Below are 23,231 nucleotides of genomic sequence, written 5' to 3' on the forward strand. Positions count from 1 at the left end.
AACTAAATAGGGCAAAAACTTCATGTATTTATGCATGAAACATGGAAGACAATAGTTAAAAAGAAAAGTAAATATGGATTTCTAAGCTCGGCTCAATTTTGAATAGGAAAAATTAGGAGAAAAGTATTTTAATACATGCTTAGGCATACTTCGATTTAGAGGTGTCATTCTCTATACAAATAAGAGTCAAGATGTGTCCCTACTGCATACAGGGTCTAGCTGTAAACAACTTAAAACAACTCATTATCCATGAGAGTCAGCCGCCCCCCGCCGTTCCAAAAAGTACAGTATTTGATGGATATCTTTCTTTTCAACTTCGAAGCTTGTTGAGTTATTATTATTAGCCCATCACTCAAGTTTTTCTATATATTCAGCATTCATTCACTAATATTTGCAATTGTGAAGAATATATGCACCCTCGCATATATCGCATTACCCAATTCACAACCATCATGAAGGAGATAACCTCTCAGCCCCAGATTGAGCTTGTGTTTGATCCATCCAATAACACAACACAATCACAATCACAATCACAATCACAATCACATTGTGATCCTCCAGTTGCCAAAAAATGCTCATTATCTTTCTCATTAACACCAATCTTGACTAAGTTCCATGCAGGTTACTTCAGGATAAGCCTCTCTTTGTGCAGCCAGGCTTTACTATGGAAAATACTTGGAGAGCCACCACATAATGCGCACGCCCTTCGACAACTGTTTTCCTTTCTACCATCCATAGCTTTTGCTCTATTATGGTCAATAGCTTTGTCCACTTTAGCCTTCCTTTCACTTATTTATATTCTGAGATGTTTATTCCACTCTGAAATGGTGAAAGCTGAGTTCTTGCACCATGTAGGAGTGAACTACTTGTTTGCTCCTTGGATTTCTTGGCTTCTATTGCTTCAGTCATCACCTTTCATAACTCCAAAATCAGTGTACTACATAGTGCTTTGGTGGGTTTTTGTGGTTCCCATATTGGTGCTTGATGTTAAAATCTATGGCCAATGGTTTACCAAAGGGAAACGTTTTGTATCCGTGGCGGCGAATCCCACAAGTCAAATATCGGTGATAGGGAACTTGGTGGCTGCTCGAGCAGCATCCAAAATGGGGTGGAGAGAATGTGCAATTATCATGTTCTCATTGGCCATGGCACACTATCTTGTTCTCTTTGTTACACTTTATCAAAGACTAGCAGGGAGCAATAGCTTGCCAGCGATGCTAAGGCCAGTTTTTTTCTTATTCATTGCAGCACCAAGCATGGCAAGTTTAGCATGGGTTTCCATTTCAGGGACTTTTGACAATGCTGCAAAGATGCTTTTCTTTCTCTCGCTATTCCTCTTCTTGTCACTGGTACGTACGTAAGTTAATGAAGAAGAATAAAATTTGAATAAGGAATTGATTTGAGAATGACGTTAACCGTGTTAATCCCAACAAATAAGCTATAATAGGGTCCATAAAAATCTTACAAGTTGATAATGGGTCCAATTTTAAGTCATTTTCTTAAAAGAAAAAGAAACACGAACCACCAACCGCTGAAGTTGCTAATGCGTCTGCTTTATGATCCCATATGAGTGGAATACCACTGCGTATTACTCACTTTTTTACCTTTATTACAAACTTTTTCTCTTTTAACTAAATTTTGGGTATTATTTTTATTGTAAAAACAGGTTTCAAGGCCGAACCTCTTCAGAAAATCCATGAAGAAGTACAGTTTAGTATGGTGGGCTTACTCTTTTCCTCTTACTGTCTTGGCACTGGCATCCGCAGATTATGCTGAGGAGGTGAAGGGTGGGATGGCTCATGTGTTGATGCTTGGGTTATCAGCACTCTCAGTTCTTGTATCTCTTGCTTTAATGGTATTCTCTGCTACCAATACTAACATGCTCGTACTGGACACGCTTCCTGTTTCCACTACTAATCGTAGCAGCGATAGCCAACAAAGTGACTCTGTCCCCATCCTCTAGTTTGTAGTGTAAATCTAATATTATCTATAGATTATGTATTAGATATGTATAAAAAAGTGTTCCAAAATGTCCAATTGTATGTAGACCTCCATCTTTGATATGTTGTATGCAATTTCTGGCCACATACAATTAAGGAAAAAATCCAGATTGGCAATTGCCATTTAATGGTTCAATAGCATATGTGGGGTTGCAAAAATCAGTCAAATCTTTGCAGAAGTCCAGTTAAGTCAATCACCATTAGTTATACTATGGAATGGATAGCTCTTACGATGAATTAATTAAAAATCTATAAGGCAGTTGCAAACGTTTAATAGATAAGTATGTATCATTGGTAAAAAATAACTGCATGTTAGTCTGGTTAATACAACATTTAATGAAAAAGCAAGTCATCACGCGATCTTCTCTTTAGACCCAAGTCCAACATTTATTTTTGGTGTTCTTCAAAGAGATTGGTTGGGAGTTTAGCGCATTATCTTGAAAACTAACAGACACTGTAGTTTTTTAAATTTTTAATATTTTTAATTAATGGTTAATGTATAAATAATAAAATGATCTTCAGTTCACAGTTAAAAAGTAAAAACAATAGTTTAAAGGTTACATGGCAAAGATGAAAGGGAGATTGAATTTTGGTTTGTTCTATGCGTCAAAACATAGACTAATTGGTTTAGCAGGAGAGGAGACTTCAAGTCTGGTGCCTCAGGTTTGTTTTTGAATTCAAACCTACAAATTAATCAATTAATTTATTGGTTATAAAAGAATTCATTTTCTGAATCTGAGGTTTCTCAATCTTTCTGAAAGTAAGAATAAATGGAAATAAAAAAAATTAACAAAATCTGTGTTTAATTAGACCATCCAAGCTACCACGAAAGGCAGAAGCGTAGAACCCACTTTTAACAACGTCGTTGATCCTTGGTAATTCTTATAATTAGATTATTCTGCCGATGAATTGCTCTCACGTAATTCTTCTATTCGGATAAAAATGGATTCGTTATATGCAGTGCAGAGGGAGAATTATATTGAATAATTTAGAAGAAAGAACACGCAATTAAGCAAATTATGAGAATAAATCCGACGTGTTACCCAGTTTTCACAACATATCTTGTCTCCTTGAATGTACCCATTATCATGGCACAATTTCATCTTTTAAAAAATCAATGAGAGATGCAGTTGATGCAAAGTCAAAGCCAACAACAACCTCAAAAGCAGACACAGACACAGGCGTTCATATTCGCAACCCCACTCCACACCAAAGGACCAAATCATACTTTGTATTTTTGATGCTATAGCGATTCTGGAACTCTCATACTTTTCATCATCTACGGTCAAGGCATATTTATGTCTTAAATCACAACATGCTTTTGACAAAATTATTTGTACATTGTGAATCATAGGATAGGAGCCAACGGTTCTTAGATGTTCAACATTTAAATATGGCTACTCAAACTCAAAGTCCTTGTCTGCTATTTCTCATGTTGATCATCATACCCATTTGGAACCAGTTCTTGAGTTCCTGCTATATCCAGAGAATTGCAGGTGAAGAATATGAGGAGACCGGCCTCAAAACAAATTCAAAGTTCCCAATTTCCATGGTAAACCTCCGTAAATGCTGCCAAGAAATCCGTGGAGGGGAGATAGACCTAATATATGGAGTTTCTTCGAAGAGGACCAAACCCAATTCTTGACATTTACTCTTTATACAGATTTCAGAAATTTATAGCATAATTCTCTAAAATCGGTCAACCAATTAAATATTGGCAGAATTCAAGACATAACTTCTATGATTAAATAAAAGAATAGAAACACGAGTTCAATTCATGCATCATTGCTATCTATACATGCATTATTATATTCCTCTTCTGTTTAGAAACAGCCAAGTCTGAAGGGAAATTCAAGTTCAGCAACCATTTTTTAAGTCTGCAAGTCATAGTTAGACAAACACATTTTTCAAATGGACAGATCGAACTGTTCACTAAATGCATCTTTGAAATCAGAAGCTTTTCTCCCGTTTGATACATGATCTGAATATCTTACCAAAAAGGGGGATGGATGTGTTCCCAGGAAGGCTGAGAGGAGCATGGAGTTAGGACAGGGAGATGCTTTCTTCCTGCATGGTGCATCCTAGTCTCTTTAAGTTGTAACTGATTAGATTAATTGGAATTATCCAGTATAAATTGCGTTTCCACTAGGATTTTTGTAGGAGGGACAGATTATGAACTAGTTCACTTTTAACCGCATACACAAGAATCCAAACCTTTTAACTAGACAAGAAAGACAAACTCTCAATATCCATAGAACCCAGGTATAGCCAAACATAAAACCTCTGATGTTTTAACATGCATTGTTGAAGGCAGCTGCTAAAGCAAAAGACAATTGTGTTTTATTAGTAGAAAAGAAAAAACCAACATGAGCAAGGATATTATGGCCATCTAACAATCACAATGTCGGTACATATCCAGACAAGTTAACAAGATGGATAAGATGAAGTGCTGGTTAAGTTAGATTTCTTTAAAAAAGGAAAAAATTTCTCACTTATGTGCTTGATGCCAGAAAGCTGGAGGCCACTGAGCTGGAATTGTTTTCAACCATTGCAAGCATTCATTGAATCATATAAGATGCATGTATCCTTCCATAATTCCTCAGCTTATATGAGCAGGAAAATAAACTGCAAAAACATGGATCCTTGCTACATAATCTCTTTACCCACAGGATCAACAGAGAAATGAATGGGAAGCTTTTTCCTGATGAAGGGTTCAAATTTGGTGCTCCACATCTGTTATTTCAAAGTTAGAGATAACTCAGACTTTTATCATTTGATCTGCCCTCTTAATATAGGTGCAACAGCTAGTACAATGATCAAAACAAAAGCTAAATTCATTTAAAAGAAATATATATATATATATATATGTACACACACAAACTTGACTTTAGTCCTTGAAATTCAAAAGGTTTCAAATTTCATAAATTCTATGCCAATAACAACTTAAAAATTCTCAAATCTCAAAATAAATTTGAGTTCTCTTGTTAGTTTTGACAGGAATAATCAACTTTTGAGGGCCAAAATTTAAGAATTTGTACTAGAAAATTTAGTAGCAAAGAATTGATAACACAATGTTGTAGGAAATGCACCATATAAGCATAATATAAGTCAGTCTCCTTACTTTGTATTCTGCGCTGCTCAAAAATATCTCAAAAGCTTCAACTGCATAACATACCAGTAAATAGCAATCAACAGAATGCACCATATAATCAAGATATTACATAACATGAAACATAACTCACGTGATCGAAACCGTATTACTACTCCATGTGAGAATTCCTCACTGCTGGGATTAATATTTGAACCTGACAACAAATATAAATCATTAATAAGAAACGATATGCAATTACAACGTCACATATAAAATATTGATTGACCACACAATGGAAAAGTTTAATTAACCCAAAATGAAGTATCCATTGTGTATGCATGATTGAAACTTGAATGGCTTTCTAGTTGACCAGTGCCAGATAGCATGTTAATTTTATGACTGGAAAAATCAACTTGGACATTCCTCATTTTATACTCACCCTGAGTAGTTTGGACAATTAGAGATGGAAAATCAGCAGTCAGTTTTTCAAGTGATGCCAATGCATCTTCTACAGGTCCACCAAATGCACTCTGAGCAAATGCTATTAGAAGCACAAACTCTACACCAAAGTTGAACTCCTGATACAAAAAGTAGTTAACTTATTTCAGAAGTTACCATCAGAACTGATGACTAGAAATGTATTGCATTTGAAAAAAAGCAGAAGGGAACAACTGGTTATTGGTGGGTTCTATATGGATATGAAAGCAACTATAATCCTTTTCCAAAATTTATGATATTTCTTTATTTTCATAATTAAGCAGCACTTATCCATAGGATATCCTGAGGTTAACAATGTGGAAATAATTAAAAGGACCGAAGGAATTCTCATTCATTACAGGAAGTAACTTATTAAACAAAATTTGATTAGACATGCCGTATATAAGCATAAATAGGTTGTTACTCAATACAATGTTATTTATTCAGGTTTATGCTGTATCAAAAAGTCTAATGCAGCTCTAACCTCTCCTTTACGAAATATGGGAAGGATATCATCTTCAACTTCCGATTCAAAATCCACGTTAATCATTCCCTGTAATATTTGCAGCAAACATGAGTCCATAAGCAGCATATTTAAAAAAAAAAAAAAAATTCACGAGTAATGAGTTATTTCAGGCTATGGAGTAATGGTGTTTACATGTCAGGGCATACATGGCAGTAAGGCGTCACATGCTCCTTGAGAACTTTCAAGTAAAAAGAATTGTCATAGAACTTCAGTAGGTCTTCCTTTCTTTGGAAACGCATGAAGACAGCATGAGTATAATTTTCAGTATTTTTATTAGAGATGCGACCTACAGGAATAAAATTAAAACATATCATACAAAATGTTCCAAAAAATACATATGACTGCCCCAAAATCCACATATTAATGCACATTTGACAATTATAAGGCTCCAAAATCCAGAACTCTTTAAGTTAAATCAAGTAACAAGGTAACTTACCCAAAGAGATTGCAACGATACCCGCCATCTGATATTGCGATGTATAAAGATAATCAAGCATATTGTTCTCTTCTTCATCAGATAAATCTTTCTTTGCTTTGAGTAGACATATATGTTCTACCACTTTTCTAAAATTAATAAATCAGAAATTATATAAGCACAAAAATAATCTAATTGCGCACTATAGAAATTAAAAAATAATAATAATAAGAGATGGGAACCTCCTTTGTTCCACACTGAAACTGGAGCTCTGCTCAGCTGAAAACGACATTATAGAACTCCTCTTCCTCTCGCGTGATAGACGCATGTTCATAGTTTCATTCGATCGTGAAACTATAAAAACAATTTTTTTTTTTTTTAAAAAAAAGAAGAATAATTAACGAGAAATTCATCACATCAGATACTGAATTCAGAAACTCACCGTTTAAAGAAACGGAAGGCGTAGAAAGAACGGGGTTTTGCCGTCGACAATGTGAGAAAGAATTGGGAAACTGGTTAAGGGTAAGGGCTTGAGTGGGCATTTTTTATTGAAGCGATGCAATTATTTGATTTTTGGTTTGATTTATGAACTTGTGTTGTGTGAGCGTGAAGAGAGTTGTTCTCTAATCTTGTAACTGAAGAAGGCTTGCAGAATGGGTGGACATGGAAAATAACGAATTTTAGGCTTGGCGCCATCCTTCTAAGAAATTTTATGAAAATAGACCCTTCAAAAAAATTTTTTTTAATTTTTTATTTGAAATATGATTTATGTCATCATCATATTCAGTAACTCAACTGTGAAACTGAACTACTATCAAAAAGAATTTTGATGATTATCATTTATCTGTCATTTTTGTAAGGCTAATTCTTTCCTCGTCTTAAGATATCAGTAACGGAGAAATTAAACAAATCACAAAAAAATGATTAATATAAAATTAATTTTTAATAAATTAAGAAAGAAATTAGAGCTATAAAATTATTTATTTTCCATGGTTAAGCAGCCATGGGCCTGACACCTATTGTCTCATCAGATTTGGGTCCTTCAAAGCCCAGATAAACAAGCAGTTTGCCCAGCCACTAGCTAAAAACGTGTTCGATTACTTGCTGGAAACAACTTTACTTAGCTTAGCTTAGATTGTTATCTCTTGTTTGTCGGATTTATGCTGTTTTGTCGTGTCTTTCTTGAGTTTTGTCTACTTGGCACTTCAATAAAAAAACATGTCCTTTGCTTTATTCAATTCTAAGAAGTGAATGGAAACTTCATATCTAACTTCTAAGAACGGCAAAGAAATTTCTTACAAAAAACAACTTCTGAGTTCTGAGGCTTATCCAACTAAAAAAGTTGATTAAGAAATTGAAGTTCAAGAGTAAACGACATATTCCCACCCAAGGTTTGACGAAAGCTCAAGTTAGTACTCCAGGTTACATTTATTTCAGATTCTCACTCTTAAAGTGATAGAAAATTATTTGATATAACTGTAAAGGGGTAAATTGATCATTTTACATGGATGGCATACGTTAGCAGATCGCGTCCTCTAACGGTCCTTCGGTGCACGTTAGCAGACGGCTTCCCTACATTTTTTGCCCTTTTTCCAGCGATTCTTCCACCCAAAATCACCATTGTCACCACCATTTGAACCCCTCATCCTCCCCTCCACAAAACCATACACTACACAACCTCTCATCACTCGCTGATCATCAACTACGACAGCAGCGACACGCCACTGGTTTTTGCCCATTTTCGATCATTTTGAACAGCGAAAACCCTAACCACCACCACCATTTGACTCATCGCATCCTTCCCTACGAAACCCCTAACCTTCCTAACCACGGCAACTCACCGTTTGTTGTCCACCACTTCACCAAAAAATGGTCGATGAACACGAACTCTCAGCCGACGAATGGCGACGAAACGATTGCTGGGGATAGATAGTGGTTGCAATGGTGGTGTCCAATTGGATTTTCGCCGCCGAAATTGATCAAAATTCAGCGAAGAACATCGAAACCCTAAGCCTAACTGCGCCGGCGATTGGAGGGGCCAATGAGTCTGGAACCAAAGGGGTTTTGGACGACGAACTATGGGGAAGGTGATGGAGGTGACCACGGGGTTCGACGCCGTCGGAAACAACCCAGATCGAGCTGTTTCCGACGAGGGTGTGTAGTGACCGAGGGTGTTTTTAACATAATTTGAAAATAAAATGGTAAGTTTTATAATTCTACTAATTTAGGGGTTAAAACATAATTTATTAATTTAGGGTTAAGGGCATTATGGTAATTATACCCTCTAAACCCTAAAAAATGCTAATACTGTTATTTTAAGAGTAGAAATTTGGAATAAATGTAACCTAGAGTATCAATTTATGATTTGGTTAAACCTTGGGTTGGAATTAGTCATTTACTCGAAGTTCAATTAGGAAACTGCTGGAAGTTTCAGCCTATCCACCTGGACTAATTAACACCAACTGTTTTCTTAGTGGGAATTTAAAATTTGAAATCTGAATCTCTATTATACTTGTATTAAGTTTAATCACAAACACGTGTAAACAGGAGGCTCTAAACAATGACTTCAAAGAAAACTCATTTATGGTAACTTTTAGCCTGATGCATGAGCTGGCAAGAGCGTACCTAACTTATATAGCAGCTGTGTACTTGCAGTACTGTATTAGTTCACTTTTTGGAAGTGAATTCATGATTCATCTCCCTCGTGCTTTAACAATCAATAGAGAAACGAAGGAGTTGGGTTGGGCGGCTTTTGCTTTTATAATTGAAGATAGTAGATGGGCACCTAGACTTGGGTGATGGGGATTAACCAAACTTACCTACCAGATTGACAGTTTGGTAGAGCCTTATGGTTTATGAATGAATGAGCGGCACTTTACCCACTAAAACTCAAGATAGGATTAGGTTCTGGGCATTCAGTAACCCTCATCTCGATCTTCTTTGACTTTCACAAATTCCACCACTCTCTTAATTTTAACCAGAAATATATTATGCGGACAATTGTGTGTAAAGAAAAGACAAGAGGTAAATTTATGATAATAAATAGCAAGAACTTGTGATTGAAGGAAGTAACAGCCTATCTTTGTCCCTCTGAAAATTGAGGTTACTGCTAATTACAACAGAGTCCTTTTTATATGTACAAGAATTACTAATATTGTTGTTTAAGAAATCCAACAAATTCGCACTATTATTATTAACATATCTTTCTTGCTCCTCCAAGCTACCACTAAACGAATCCACTACTGACCCACAAATCATATCATCTTTGCCTTCAATGTCATCCATAATTGCATTGCTTTCCTCATTGTTGTTCCCTCTAATTGTCATCCAACTCCCATCCCAGTCCCAACTGGGCCCCGAGGAACACGTCAACCCTCTGATTCTCTCACTAACGGAGTCCTCCTGGGAACTTGAATGGATCAGATTTCCCAAACTTTCTTCCACTGAGTTCCAGATACCTTGATCGAGAATACTTGTGGGAGAATTTGATTCTTGAATTTGCTTTGTAGAAGAACTGAATTCTCCAAGAAATGGATGCTTAAGAAGTTGAGTAGCTGTCCATCTCTCTTTTGGATCTCTTCTTAAACACTTTGACAAGAAATCCTTTGCTTGATTTGATAGAACATCTGGAAACTCTGGTAATTCACAAGAGTAAGCAATCCTGTAAAGAACCGTTACTGGGTCAGTGGCGTCCGGCCAGGGTGCACCACCACTGGCCATTTCAATAACAGTGCACCCAACTGCCCATATGTCACTAGAAAACCCCTGGTGTTCCCCACGCGCCACCTCAGGTGCCATAAACATCGGCGTGCCACCACTCTGCCTCTCCTCTGAATCCCACTTGGCACATCCGAAATCTGCAATTTTGGCGCCATCTTTGCCAATCATAATATTTCTACCCTTAATGTCACAATGTACCAGCCCATTAGAATGTAGATACTCCAGACCTTGTAATATTTGACGTGCGTAGCACGCGATCATAGACTCGTCTAGCCTGCCACCGTGTCGGTGAATAGCGTCGGTAAGCGAGCCGCCAGGTGCATACTCCATAAGAAGATTGTAAATCAACTTGCTGTTCTCACTAGTAATATCACAACCCTTGTAGCTAACTATATGGGGAGAATTTAAAGAAGAAAGAATTTTTTGCTCCCTTTGTAAGAATTCGGATTGGGAAATCTGTGTGGACTTGACGGCAAAGACATCACCTGACGGGATGGTAGTAGCCAGGGAGACGGTGGCTGTGGAGCCATGGCCTATGGCGTGACCTCGAGTCCAGTCCATTTGGTGTGCTGAAAATGAAGAAGAGAGGTTTGTTGGTCTATTAAGTTTGTTATTACAGAGGGTTTACCGTTTATATATATATATATATATATATACAAGAGAGGCAAGAAGTGGTATAAAGTTGAGATTTTTAAAAGGATGGTTGAGTGACTTGGCTCTCTCTCTTACTCTTAAAAGAGTTGACAATTCCTTTAACGTGAGTTCAAAACGTGTCAAAATTTGGTTGGGAGTTGACAGCTTTGGACCTGTAGTCGGTGATGACCTGGTTCCAAAACTGGTTGACACGTGTGGAGGGTAGAACTAGAACCTAACTAAGAGTGTAGAAATGAGTGAAGAGATATAATTTGATTTGGTTTGGTGACAAGTGGTGAGGGGTAGATTGGAAGGATAATCAAAATCTGATATTGTTATGCGTTTGTTGTATTAAAGTATGAATGAGGGTAGACTTTGAAAATTGAATTTAGGAAATTAAGGCGACGGCGAGGTGGGTTGAACCACCAGAAATTGGTTGAAATTTTGTATCAAAGTAATGCAAGATTGGATGCTGAGAACTTTGTAATTTGTAAATGGGTATTATTTTGTCAATTGTCAAAGTCAAATACTGGTAATATTTTTCACATGTGAAATTGTTTTCACATTTGCAGCATTATCCAACATCATGACGTTGTTTTCTTATGTTATAGTAACAAATTTCCAGTTTCCTTTTCAATGGCATTTTATAATTAATCATATTTGATTCAACTGTTATAATTCAACGTTATCACATTAGAGTTTGGTAATAAAAGAGTTTTGGAGAATAATTGGATCAAATTCGAGGATTATGCTACACACCAAACCTGCCCACTTTTTTCTAGAACGTCGACGCAGGGAACGGCGTGTAATATTTCAAACCCTAATTGTTTCTTAATCAATCAAACTTAATTGGAGGAAATTTGTACTCCAAGTAAAGTAATCATATATATATATATATATATTGGACGTCAGTAAGTAATGAATATACATTAGTCAATCCTATTAATTATGTAATTGACCCACTTGGCGAATAAAAGATGCAATCATTTCCATTAAAAGTGCACTTTAAAAAAATCCTTGATCCATCGGGAATATAAAAGCAACTTAATTAGATTAATTAATTTTAACGGGATTGAATTTCGGTAGAAAATAATAATAACAAACACATGTAGTAGTCAGGCAGATGGGAAGGTGCGGTTGGTATGGAGGAGAAATTAAGAAGAAGCTAAGAGGGAATCAACCAGCAAATCCAAAGAAAAGGAGTTAAAAGAAGGTATAACTAATTATGCGAAAACCGAAGCAATGAGGTGAGGTGAGGTTGGGTGGGGTTTAGTTGTTAAACAGTAAAACCCATGCATTAAAGAATCTTGTTTCCATTACACTAACTGCTTGTCTGTATCATATTTTGTTTACAGTTCAGTTCGTTGGACCAATTTGCTTTTCATATTATGCGTGGCTTATAATATAAGATAGCCGTTGCCTTCGCCTTTGCCTTTTAAATTAAATCATCAAGTGAGAATAGAACAGAAGAGGCTTTACTCACACGCAACTCACGTGTATTCTTCTTCTTCTTATTATTAATTATATTGTTGTGTAAGCCTTTGCGTATTTATGAGACGTAAGTAAGTGGGGCCCATTCTTTTTTATCTATATCTATACACTATAGTTATAGTTGAAAGCAGAATGAGGTAACACGTGTTTATTCAAAATCGGTGAGCACGTTTTTTATACGTGGAACGGTGTGGATATCATTATGCATGTGGCTATGAAATTGGTAACGTTTACATGCTTTTAGTGCAAGTGAGTACCTCCAAAATTAGGTACTCTTATAACTAATATTAATATATTATCAGTTTTTTATTAATAAATAATTGCTGAGATGGTGGGTCTTTTTTTTTTTTTTTTTTTTTTAATGCATGTTGTTAAACCCATATATACCATATGATTCATATGCTATGTGAATAATAATATGATCGATAAACTATATTATTTTAATTATGATATCTAATTCAATATCTCTTATTAAATTATGATAAAGATAATCTACCTATTTTTGGTTTTTTTTTTTTTAAAAGAAAATCTTATTTTTGTTTATTGAAAAAATAATAAGAAATAAATACAATTCTAGAGAGAAGAGGAAAACAACATTTTATCAGTGGGTGGTCCAAAAAGTAGATGATTTTTCGACCACCCACTCATAAAATGTTTCGCTCTTCTCTTTACAATTGTATTTATTTATTTATTTGTTTGTTTTGATGATGAGAAGGTTTAGGAGATTTATAGCCAAAAAGAAAAGAAAGGAGTGCAAGTGTAGCGTTCCTTTGCAATGATAAGGTTGTTGTAAGCCCGCGTTTTAATGCTTGCTTTGAACGTTACAAATGCTAAAGGCCGACCTTTTTAATTATTATTTTTTACACACGTGTATCTTCTATGTTTTTGTAATTCCTTCTAGAACCAAGATTTTCCCATTTTGGTCGTCATATTCATATATCAATCATGTAAGTAATTAAAATGTTTTATTTACTTTCTTATAATTCACAAGTTTATCTACAAATAAAATATGTTAATTTATAACTTTGAAGAATTCAATATTATTTACTAACCATAAATATACAATTGCTCAATAATTTATTAGTTGATGAGATAACCATCGTTATCTTCAACGTGTAAAAACAAAAGTGCATAACACAACTCCAAAGAGATAGCTTATTAATCAAAAAGATTTACTCTCTTCATTTCGTTAAAGTACGCATAAATTAACTCAAACATTCTGGTTATAAAAAAAAAGTGCATAGCATAATAAGAACTATTATGTTTAAATAGCTTGACCCTAAGTTAACTGATTATAGTAAAATTATTTATTTTCTTCACATGCTAATAATTTGCTTTGATACTGCTACTGATTACAAATCAAACAAGAGTTGAATATTATACAACAATAAGAACATGAAAACACGAACAATTCCTATTGAATGAAAGCCAACAAGTTGTAGGAACCGAATTATATTAAGTGGAAGTGAAAATAAGACTAGTAATTTCATCAGTCTAACACGTATTCACAAATACAAAGTTTAGTTTAGACGGCATATGGAAAGCTTCTCCTGTAAGAACATGATGTATAATTTATGTTACAAACTGATATGATACGGAGACACAAGTCATATAGGGAAGAAGAATTGTGGATTTCATTAAGCCGCTTCAGCAAATCCAACTGTCAAGTCCCCGTAATTAAATACAGTGTGATATCGACCCATGAAAATATCTCCCAATATCCTGCATCAACCCAGCAACATTCATTTTATGTCCTTAACATGCTCCACTAATACAAGGCGAAAATCTTAATTTCCAACTCAATAAAGTGAAACTAAGTGCCCAAAAAATATTGTTAAGTTTTTATCAGCTGTAGTTTATTCTAGTTACTATAAAAGATGAAGTAACAGTATGCTGTAACAACAAATAGGAGAAAGAAAAATACCAGAGAGGACCACGAGGTGGGGCGACATCTAAAGCAATAAATCCACTGATACATTGTGCTGCTACTCCCTCTCCCACTTTAAGAACATACTGATTCATGACATCACCATCCAGAAAAAACATTGAAGAAGAAACCATCAGTATTATGTAAATAATAATTGCATACAGCACTGCAGAGACGGTAAATAAAATTAATTTCTAAATATTGTCATCCACCTCAATCAAGTCACTTTAGTTTCTTCCTCAAATACCATTTTATTCATTTATCACAACTTAAATTTTAAGCATTAACATTCAAACCCAGATAATCGCATGCACCTCCTCTCTTTCCAAATTCCTCTTTCTCTCAGAACATATATCTATTTTTGACCACTTTATTAGGAGTTTCAAGCTCTCTGACATTCTCCTAATTAACATTCACTCAAGATAACAAAATATATGCTCACTGTACATTAATGACACAATTCAACTACAGATACTATAAAATATAATATATAGGTCATATACACATGATCAGGTATCTTACTATATTTACGAAATTGCATCAAGCAAAGCTCTAAAAAACAAAGATGCAACAAACCAAAAAAATCCAAGATCTTCATCTGCAATTAAACATGTAACATTTAAGCTTAACACTGGATAATCAAGTGACAGATAATAGACTTATGAGTAGCATTGCAATCATGACTATTCAATATTTATAATTCCAATGCCTTAAATTCAGCAGAACACCATACCTGATTGGTGAAAGGTGAAACACTTTACCACCAATGGTGAATGACACATTGGGCTGGAAGATAGACTGCTACACTCAACAGCCGATTCTCCATTTGGACTGGGCAGTCGGTCACAAAGCTGCAATATAATCTATGGCATGAGCTTGAAGCAAGGCCACTTTTCCCCTGAATGTGAATAAGAAGGCTAATATACCTGATTCACGTAATCCAAGATTTGTTCTTCTGTCTTATTTCTCCTGAGCTGGTTCTGCATCCACACTACTGCCATCTCACAAGCAGTACACATAGTGTCCTGCACAGCATCAGATGACTTGTTGTGCTCTTATCTACACGCTCCAATGCCCATACTGTAAACATAGTTGAATTAATGTACAGAATAACAGATGTAACATAGTAGTTCCAGAAATAGAAAAATCATCACCAACAAGGGTAAAAATATATAACTATATTAAATAGGGGTGAGACTGACCTAACACCTCGAGTGCCATCAAAAGTGCAAAGAACCATTTGAGAGCAGATCTTTTGTGGTTGTGTCTATAAAAAACAGCGATAAAACACCCTTCAACTCATCAAAAGAATTTAATTAAAAAGGTGGGCAGATAACAAAACGGACGTAGCATGCAATCTAAGCTAAAATTTTCCTAAATGGAAGATTGGAAATGTTAAAAGGTTGCAAAAGGATAATGAAACCAAGCATCAGATTTACCTGAGCTATCAGCATTTCCAATATGGTTTTTCCATATTGATCAATCATTGTCTTGCATTCTTGACTTATAACACAGAAGCTCCAAGGCATGATTAATTTGTGTAATGACAGTCTAAAAATTCAAAGTCAAATAACAATATCAATCTTCTCAGGCAGAAGGAATTCAATTTTATGAAAAATACACAAAGGTTTTTAAATTCTCAACAGCATAATACTTTTTACAGGTGACAATGTATCAGACACTGACTTCAAAACCCAACACATTCTTTTTATAGGACAAAATTCCAGTAGGTACCCTTCACAACATGACTAGAAAAAGAACTGTGTATTATCTAAGAAGGAAAAACTTCTAAATCATAGCTATTCAAAACTTGAGGATATGCGTATGTTCATTGACAATTAAATGATAACTTAAAGAGTAAGAACAAAGGATGAATTTATAACTCCATTATATCAGTATTAATAAAAACTTCATATCAAAGTGTATTGACAATCATGTCACAGCCTGACAGAAAGGAAAAAGGAAAGAAAAGACTATGGAGGTTAACAATACCTACTGTTGGACAACCCAACAAAGATTATGGGGGTAAGCAATACCTACAATTGGACCAGTCAACAAAGATAATGAGGGTTAACAATACATACCGTTGGACCAGCCAACAGAGAGGTTCCAGAATCAGCAATTGCCTTACAACCATCAGAACAATATCCTGAAAGTGGTATGATCATCTTTCAATCCATATCAAGCACTGCTATAAGGAAGCAAAAATAAAGGAATATAAGAACATGTATAATTACCAGTTGTTCACCATCAATTAAAACATCGCCCATTTCAAACTGCCAGTAGCCTTTCTGGGTCACGGGAACATATGTGTGCACCCTTGTAATGATTAGAATCAACCCCACCAAACACAATTTCTCCACCTTCTTTCCATCAATATTACGGTTTAACCAAAATGAAAAAAAAAAAAGGTTCTTAACAAGGCCTTGATCGACCATATATACCTATAAGAATTCGCAGAAATTACAAACTTAAAATTAGTATAGTCCTAACCCAAAACAATTGTTAGATACAACTTACAAACCGAAAGAAAAAAGCTCGTTAAAAAGAAATTTAAGTCAATTAATAAACTGAGCACCTCCCATTGTATTAATCTAAGATTCGTTAAGCAAATCACAGTGAAACAACTGACATGCACTGACCACAAACAGGACAGCTTTTCCAACTGAGATTCTTGAAATCCAAGCCCAATTATACATCAAACTTGGCTGCCAAGAATGTGATGCTAGCTTCTTTGGTTGCTCAATGAAATCCTAAAGGTGAATAGCATTAGCAAACTCAAAATAGTAGATTGAACTATGACCAAAAGGTCTGCAGCTTGCCAAATTTACCTGATTCTTAACAATAAGATCACCAACTTTGACATTATCCTGGCTAAAGAAACCAGAAATTGCCCCAGTACCATATTGGATTGCAGCCGTTGTCCCTGTTGGAATTATGAAAACATGAATAATCTCTAGCAATTTTCAGCCATAAAATCAAAAGAAACTTGCAGAGGGTTCATGAATTTTCTTTCCAAATTACACCACTGATAATTCTTTTGTTTTACAGTCTGCAGTTTATTTTATAATAAAAGCAATTCTAGTATGAGAAGGTTTAACCATTTTTTTGTTTGTCAAATCTATAGCCATCAAAGCTGAAGAAATAATCGCCTTTCAGTACCAATACATGATATCCATGCCAGTATACGCAATATATTGATAATCGTATTTGTCTAGATATTAATGTATAAACATTGTAAGCATTTTCTATTAGAATAGCTACATCGACATGCACAAACAAATTACTACTGGGGAAATATGATTAAGAGCTTGAAATGTATAAATAAATAAAATATGGCTTATTACTTATACAGCTGTAAACAAACAGTTGGTGAAAACTATTTTCATGTGCTATTATGAAAATGTCCCATGCATCATCCAGAGTCAAGGGGTGATTCACAAGAGCACACCCAATTATCAGAATAAATTTGACTATGGACAAAGTGAAGGGGGGAGGGAGCCGTGGGGGTGTGGTTGTGAATGAAAAAGCAAATTCCTTGAACCAGGAATAAGGATCGTACCATTTTTTTCATAGGTGCTTGACTGGCTGGACTTATACTTGGAGTGGAAGTAGCAAGAAACCTACATCAAAATGAAAAATTATATATTTTCTCCATCCAAACAACAGCAGTAAAATTCCACTGAATAAAGATTCTTGAATAACTCAAGTGAGAAGGTTAAAGAGACTCACTGAAAAGTAACACTTTGAAGAGGGCACCCAAAGATTAGAACTTCCCGTGTCAAATATCACAGTGAATGTTTGGGAAGGAGTACCAATGCCAATACACCAAAATATTGTGCATCCATATAGTTCTTAAGTGCAAATATCGGTGTCAGAGTCTCTGAGATTACATGGAGATGATATTTCTGACAGGTACCCTTGCTGTTTCCCTTTCCTTGAGTCCGTCTGTCCAACAAACCTGTTGATTGATCCACTTTCTCTTTTTCAGCCCAATTCGATCAAACCATCATGGGCGAAGAAAACACAGTAGGGGACAAGAGGAGCAAAAGGAGAAAAGCAACCCAAATGGGTCTAATTTGGTTCCCATGTTGACAACTGTGAAATCCAAACATACGCCATTGTTAGCTTATAAATCATCAACAGAAGCCAACTTGAGAAAAATCATGATAAATTATTACACAAACTTCATTTATTTGGAAAAAGGAGATTGGGACAAACAGTAAGTAATTAGGGTAGTATTAACATATAAAGAGCACAGATACATAGGGGAAATTCGGTACTGCAGGTTTGCAAAAAGACAAAAGTATGACTACATCATTTTTTTTTTTCTTTTGATACCAAACAATCTCTCAACCTTTCCTATAGGATTTACCAAGTTTCCCGTTACATCGAATACAATAAGTAACTCTGGTTTCATCTACAGTATACTTCATCTACTTAACATGAACTCTTGTTAAACACTCTAAGAAAACCTGATTTTGAATTGTTAGGACTTAATACAATTACGCAGCTCAATACACTACATCCAAAACTCAGTGTTTTCTTTTCCTCCATATTCTGAGGAACCAAACAAACTATTCAGAAAATAAGACCACCATAAATATGAATTTAAACCTTGAACTTAGGTTAACAAATAATTTAAATAATCCATCATAATCTTAAGCTGACACGTAACGTGCAGATGAAACTACTAGTAGCAAAATTAAAAGTAAACAAATTATCAGTTACCATATACGATTTTCAACACATGCTAAATGAAACCGGAAACAGGAGCCACAAATAGAAATCGATTATATTTTCTGGAGTTTTCTCAGTCAACCAAACAAAGTTTACAGTCCTAAGCAACACAAAACTAACCGATCGATAATATAAAGGCAACAGTTAAATGAACATACCTATTAATTAAAAGAATATATAATTTAAAAATAGGTTTTCAGTTTAATTACCTGCGTGTTGATGAAAGAGCAGACAAAGCGAAGAGGGTGAATTTACGGACCCGAGGAACGAAGTCAGACGACAAAAGGACGAGAAAGAAGGGTGGTGTTCTCTAGTGTTTTTGACCGTTGATTGGAGTTTAAATGTTTCATCCGAGGGTGTTGAGGGTTATGGCTTCTAGTGGATCATCGTTTTGATAACGTGGCGCAATGAGATTGTGACATGCTGGCAGTGAGTAAGGATAGTAGATGTTGCTGCCAGTCTCGTTAGCTCATCTAGCAGTCCACTTTCTCAAGTAGAAAGACAGTCAGCCGTTGGATTCGCTTTTGGGCCCAGAATTAGTGATGAGGAAGCACCGGGAGTGGGCCTATTCTTAATCCAAAGAATATGGGCCCAGTAATAGATCCATTGTAATTTAAAAGTGGATTTTGTGTTTTGACGTAGAATATGTTTTTACCTATTTCAAATTTAATAATTTAATGTAATGTGCACTTATAAAGAGAATTAAATAAGATCAAGATTGGTATAAAATTATTAGAGGGAGGACCATATAAAGTTAGGAATACGTAGTTAAAGGTCTAATAAAAGCTTTGATTGAAATAATAGGTAAGGGCTAAATATAATAAATCTCTAATAACGGTTTCGGCCATTGACGAATTTGGAGGCCTATTAGTTTTATTGGGCCTTGTTCTCTCCTTGCCTGAACCAAAAAACCAAGATTTCACGTTTTCTACACGTGGTGTCTCATATGCCCCTTATTTGCCCCCATCAAATCTATTCTTTTAAGAGCATCTCTAATGGTACTCTTTATTTTGAAGAGCGTCTTTCATATAAATAAAGAGTATCTTCATTAATTTTAAAATATAAATAACACAATTTTTATTCAAATTCAATAGACTCTTTAGGGGGCGTTTGGTTGAAAGTTATATGAGATTACTCGGGTAATGTCATCTTATATTACTTGATTACCATGTTTGGTTGTCAAGTAATATAAGATACCGATAATATTCAAATACCAATAGTGGTTACTATTGGTAATATCAGAAGTAATCTGATTACCTCAATTTTCTTAGGTATTCTGAAATTACTAGGGTTATCCTTTTTTGTTACAATTTTATCCCTTATTAATAAAAAATTTAGACAATAATACCCCTACTTTAAAACAAATTTACATTAATATCCTATTTCAATTTTACCCTTGTTTAATTAAAATTTTGGACAATAATGCCCTTATATTTAAAATAATTTATAGACCACTACTGCCACCCAGCCACCACCACCATTGCCACCTAGCCACCACTGTCGACATATGGTTGGCCCGCCGCCGAAAAATCACCGGAGTCCCTAAAAAAGAACGAGATTCGGTGGGAGACTCTGGGAGCCTTCGATATGGCCGTTTCTGGCCATATTGATGGCAAAAAACGGCCATATCATGCCAGATCTGGCCTCTAACGGCCATATCTCGTCCAGATCTGGCCTGATATGGCCGTTTTCCGCCATCAATATGGCCGAAAACGACCATATCGAAGCCTCTTGGTCACGCTCAGCTGTTGATGGGGACTTTCGGAGACTTCCGGCGGTGGTCTGCGGTGGCGGCAGGCGGGGCAGGTGGTGGGGGTGATTTCGTAATAAATTAAAGTTTTATATAAGCGGGGGTGTTTTAACTAAATCTAAAATATTAGGGGTTAAAAGAAATTATTCAAAAATTAATAATAAAAATAATATTATATTAATATTTGAAAAGGGGACAATTTGGTAATTTAAATAACATACCCACCAATTTATTCCCTATAACCAAACATATTAATATAACATACCCACCAACTAACCAAACACATTTTTCTAAAGATTCCTAGTAATCTTCTAAGGTAATCTATCTTTCCAGTAATCCAACATTCCTGAACCAAACGCCCCTTTAAAGTTAATGAAGATGCTCTTTATTTTTAAGAAATAGAGAATTAATAAATAAAATGCATAGGAACTTGTAGTTTATTAATTAAAATTAGGATAGAGAGTGAAATTTGACTCTCTAAATATGGAGAGTCAAACTCACTCTCTAATTTATATTTTAAAGATAAAGAGTCTAGTGGACTCTTGTTTTTATGGATAAACTCTTTATAATAAAGAGTTTGGTTCGTATAAAGAGTCTTTTGAAGATGCTTTAAAAGCATCTATACGATTCAAACTCTTTATTATAAAGAGTTCGTTCATAAAATTAAGAGTTCAATAGACTATTTATTCTTTAAATATAAATTAAAGAATGAGTTTAACTCTCTACATTTAGAGAGTCAAATTTCACTCTCTATCCCATTTTTGTTTAATAAATTGCAAGTTTTTATACATTTTATTATTAATTATCTTTCCTATGAAGTCTCTCTCCTATTTATTAAGTCTAATTTTAAGAATCCATTGGATTTGAATACAAATTTTATTCTTTATATTTAGAAATTAATTTATGTGAAATATGCTCTTTAAAATAAAGAGCACCATTGGAGATGTTTTATTTATATGAAAGATGCACTTAGTTTTTAGAAATATATTCAATTTACGCATAATTTAACAATGATTTGCTAAACAAATTGCGAAAATCTCTTAATGAGATGGGTTTTTTCCCTGGTTTTTTGAGGATCCGCCCTTCCCCTAATGGGAACGGGGACCAAAAAATTCCTCCTCCTCGAGGACGAGACGGAGATAAGGGGAGATGTCTTCCCCCTGCCCAGTCCTGTTTGTTTAGAAATATAGGGTTATTTTGTTTTATTGTTTATTAAGGGTAGAATAGTCTTTTCATTATTTCCTTTGTTTAGCCTATATATAGTCTCTTTGTATTTAGGTTAAATCATCCTTTTGTATTTGATTGCATTGTGCAGTATCAATGAAACCCTAGCCTCCTCTTTTTCTTATTTCTTTGAATTGTTTAGCATGGTATCAGAGCCAAGTTTCATAGGACGAGGTTTCATCTTACACACAGCTTACGAGCCAAGTTTTATTTGAATTTTTTTTTTTTGAGTGACCGTACAATTTCGGGAGGGTATTCGTTCAATTTCTGCAGTCTGGTATTTCGCTTTCCTTTCTTTTGCGTTGTGGTTTTCTTTGTTTTTTTATTATGGCTACTAAAAGAGACGATTTGCTTCAGTCTGTGAGTGTGAGGTTAGATGGAAAGAATTATTCGTATTGGAGTTATGTGATGAGAAATTTTCTTAAGGGTAAAAAGATGTGGGGATATGTTAGTGGAACTTTTGTGAAACCTAGAAATATTGATGAGGGTTATGCTGCTTTGATAGATGCCTGGGAAGCAGACAATGCAAAAATTATTACTTGGATTAACAATTCTGTTGAGCATTCCATAGGTATACAATTGGTGAAGTATGAGACATCAAAAGAGGTTTGGGATCATCTGCAAAGGTTATTTACTCAATCAAATTTTGCAACGCAGAATCAATTGGAGAATGACATACGAGCTATTCAGCAAAAGAATATGAGTATTCAGGAGTTTTATTCTGCTATGACAGATCTGTGGGATCAATTGACTCTTACAAGTGGTGCTTATATTGCTCGTAGAGAGCAGCAACGGTTGGTACAATTTTTAATGGCACTTCGCAGTGATTTTGAAGGACTTCGAGGTTCAATTTTGCATTGTTCTCCACTTCCTTCTGTTGACTCAGTTGTCAGTGAGTTTTTGGCTGAAGAAACACGGCTTAAGTCTTATTCTGAAAAGAGAATTCTTTCTACTTCTAATCCTTCTGTGTTAGCATTACCTTCTAAGCCACTCTTTAATAATCAAAATAAGCCTTACATAAGGGTTGCCTTCGACGAGTGCAGTTTCTGTAAGTAGGAAGGTCATTGGAAGGCTTAGTGTCCTAAGTTGAGATAGCAAAATCAATCGTAGCAGCAATCTTAAGCTTGGAAGCCTGGCAACCAGACACAATCTAATGCTCATAGACTACCTCAGGGTTACAAACCACCACAGTCTAATACTGCAATAGTAGTTTCATTAGGTCCTTTCACCGATCCTA

At 35.2% G+C, this 23,231-nt stretch overlaps 3 protein-coding genes and 1 pseudogene across 5 annotated transcripts; 1 reads left to right on the forward strand and 3 right to left on the reverse strand.

The window, feature by feature from the left end:
* Positions 1-452: 452 nt before the first annotated feature.
* Positions 453-2,172, forward strand: LOC116127585 (S-type anion channel SLAH1-like). Its single transcript, XM_031413221.1, has 2 exons — positions 453-1,349; positions 1,667-2,172. The coding sequence occupies exons 1-2, from the start codon at positions 453-455 to the stop codon at positions 1,961-1,963; spliced, it is 1,194 nt and encodes a 397-aa protein (XP_031269081.1). The 3' UTR covers positions 1,964-2,172.
* An 877-nt stretch (positions 2,173-3,049) lies between these two features.
* On the reverse strand, positions 3,050-7,372 carry LOC116127605. Of its 3 annotated transcripts, XR_004127616.1 has the most exons (10): positions 6,952-7,372; positions 6,752-6,863; positions 6,531-6,658; positions 6,241-6,380; positions 6,053-6,121; positions 5,531-5,669; positions 5,243-5,305; positions 5,122-5,162; positions 4,493-4,733; positions 3,050-4,314 (listed from the first exon to the last, which is right to left on the reverse strand). XR_004127616.1 is itself a non-coding variant. In XM_031413245.1 (9 exons), the coding sequence occupies exons 1-9, from the start codon at positions 7,049-7,051 to the stop codon at positions 4,647-4,649; spliced, it is 879 nt and encodes a 292-aa protein (XP_031269105.1). In that variant the 5' UTR covers positions 7,052-7,372; the 3' UTR covers positions 4,319-4,646. The 3 variants fall into 3 exon arrangements, 2 of the variants coding, with proteins under 2 accessions (XP_031269105.1, XP_031269106.1); XM_031413245.1 differs by lacking the exon at positions 3,050-4,314 and having other exon boundaries at positions 4,319-4,733; XM_031413246.1 differs by lacking the exons at positions 3,050-4,314; positions 6,752-6,863 and having other exon boundaries at positions 4,319-4,733; positions 6,952-7,048.
* A 2,153-nt stretch (positions 7,373-9,525) lies between these two features.
* Positions 9,526-11,198, reverse strand: LOC116127503 (mitogen-activated protein kinase kinase kinase 18-like). The gene has a single exon (XM_031413166.1). It carries the CDS (start codon positions 10,788-10,790, stop codon positions 9,540-9,542), a length of 1,251 nt encoding a protein of 416 aa, XP_031269026.1. The 5' UTR covers positions 10,791-11,198; the 3' UTR covers positions 9,526-9,539.
* A 2,591-nt stretch (positions 11,199-13,789) lies between these two features.
* Positions 13,790-18,395, reverse strand: LOC116127586 (annotated as a pseudogene).
* Between the last annotated feature and the right edge of the window lie 4,836 nt (positions 18,396-23,231).

The sequence above is a fragment of the Pistacia vera genome, unplaced genomic scaffold (genome assembly GCF_008641045.1).
Source record: "Pistacia vera cultivar Batoury unplaced genomic scaffold, PisVer_v2 Contig192, whole genome shotgun sequence".
NCBI classification, from domain to species: domain Eukaryota; kingdom Viridiplantae; phylum Streptophyta; class Magnoliopsida; order Sapindales; family Anacardiaceae; genus Pistacia; species Pistacia vera.

Bases quoted from the DNA above. Each gene is read 5' to 3' on its own strand.
- LOC116127585 (XM_031413221.1), top strand. From the start codon at position 453: ATGAAGGAGATAACCTCTCAGCCCCAGATTGAGCTTGTGTTTGATCCA. The intron at 1,350-1,666 runs GTACGTACGTAA...TTGTAAAAACAG, and splicing joins TATTCCTCTTCTTGTCACTG to GTTTCAAGGCCGAACCTCTT.
- LOC116127605 (XM_031413245.1), bottom strand. From the start codon at position 7,051: ATGCCCACTCAAGCCCTTACCCTTAACCAGTTTCCCAATTCTTTCTCA. The intron at 6,864-6,951 runs GTGAGTTTCTGA...TTGTTTTTATAG, and splicing joins GCCTTCCGTTTCTTTAAACG to TTTCACGATCGAATGAAACT. The intron at 5,306-5,530 runs GTGAGTATAAAA...ATTTGTTGTCAG, and splicing joins AATTGTCCAAACTACTCAGG to GTTCAAATATTAATCCCAGC.
- LOC116127503 (XM_031413166.1), bottom strand. From the start codon at position 10,790: ATGGACTGGACTCGAGGTCACGCCATAGGCCATGGCTCCACAGCCACC.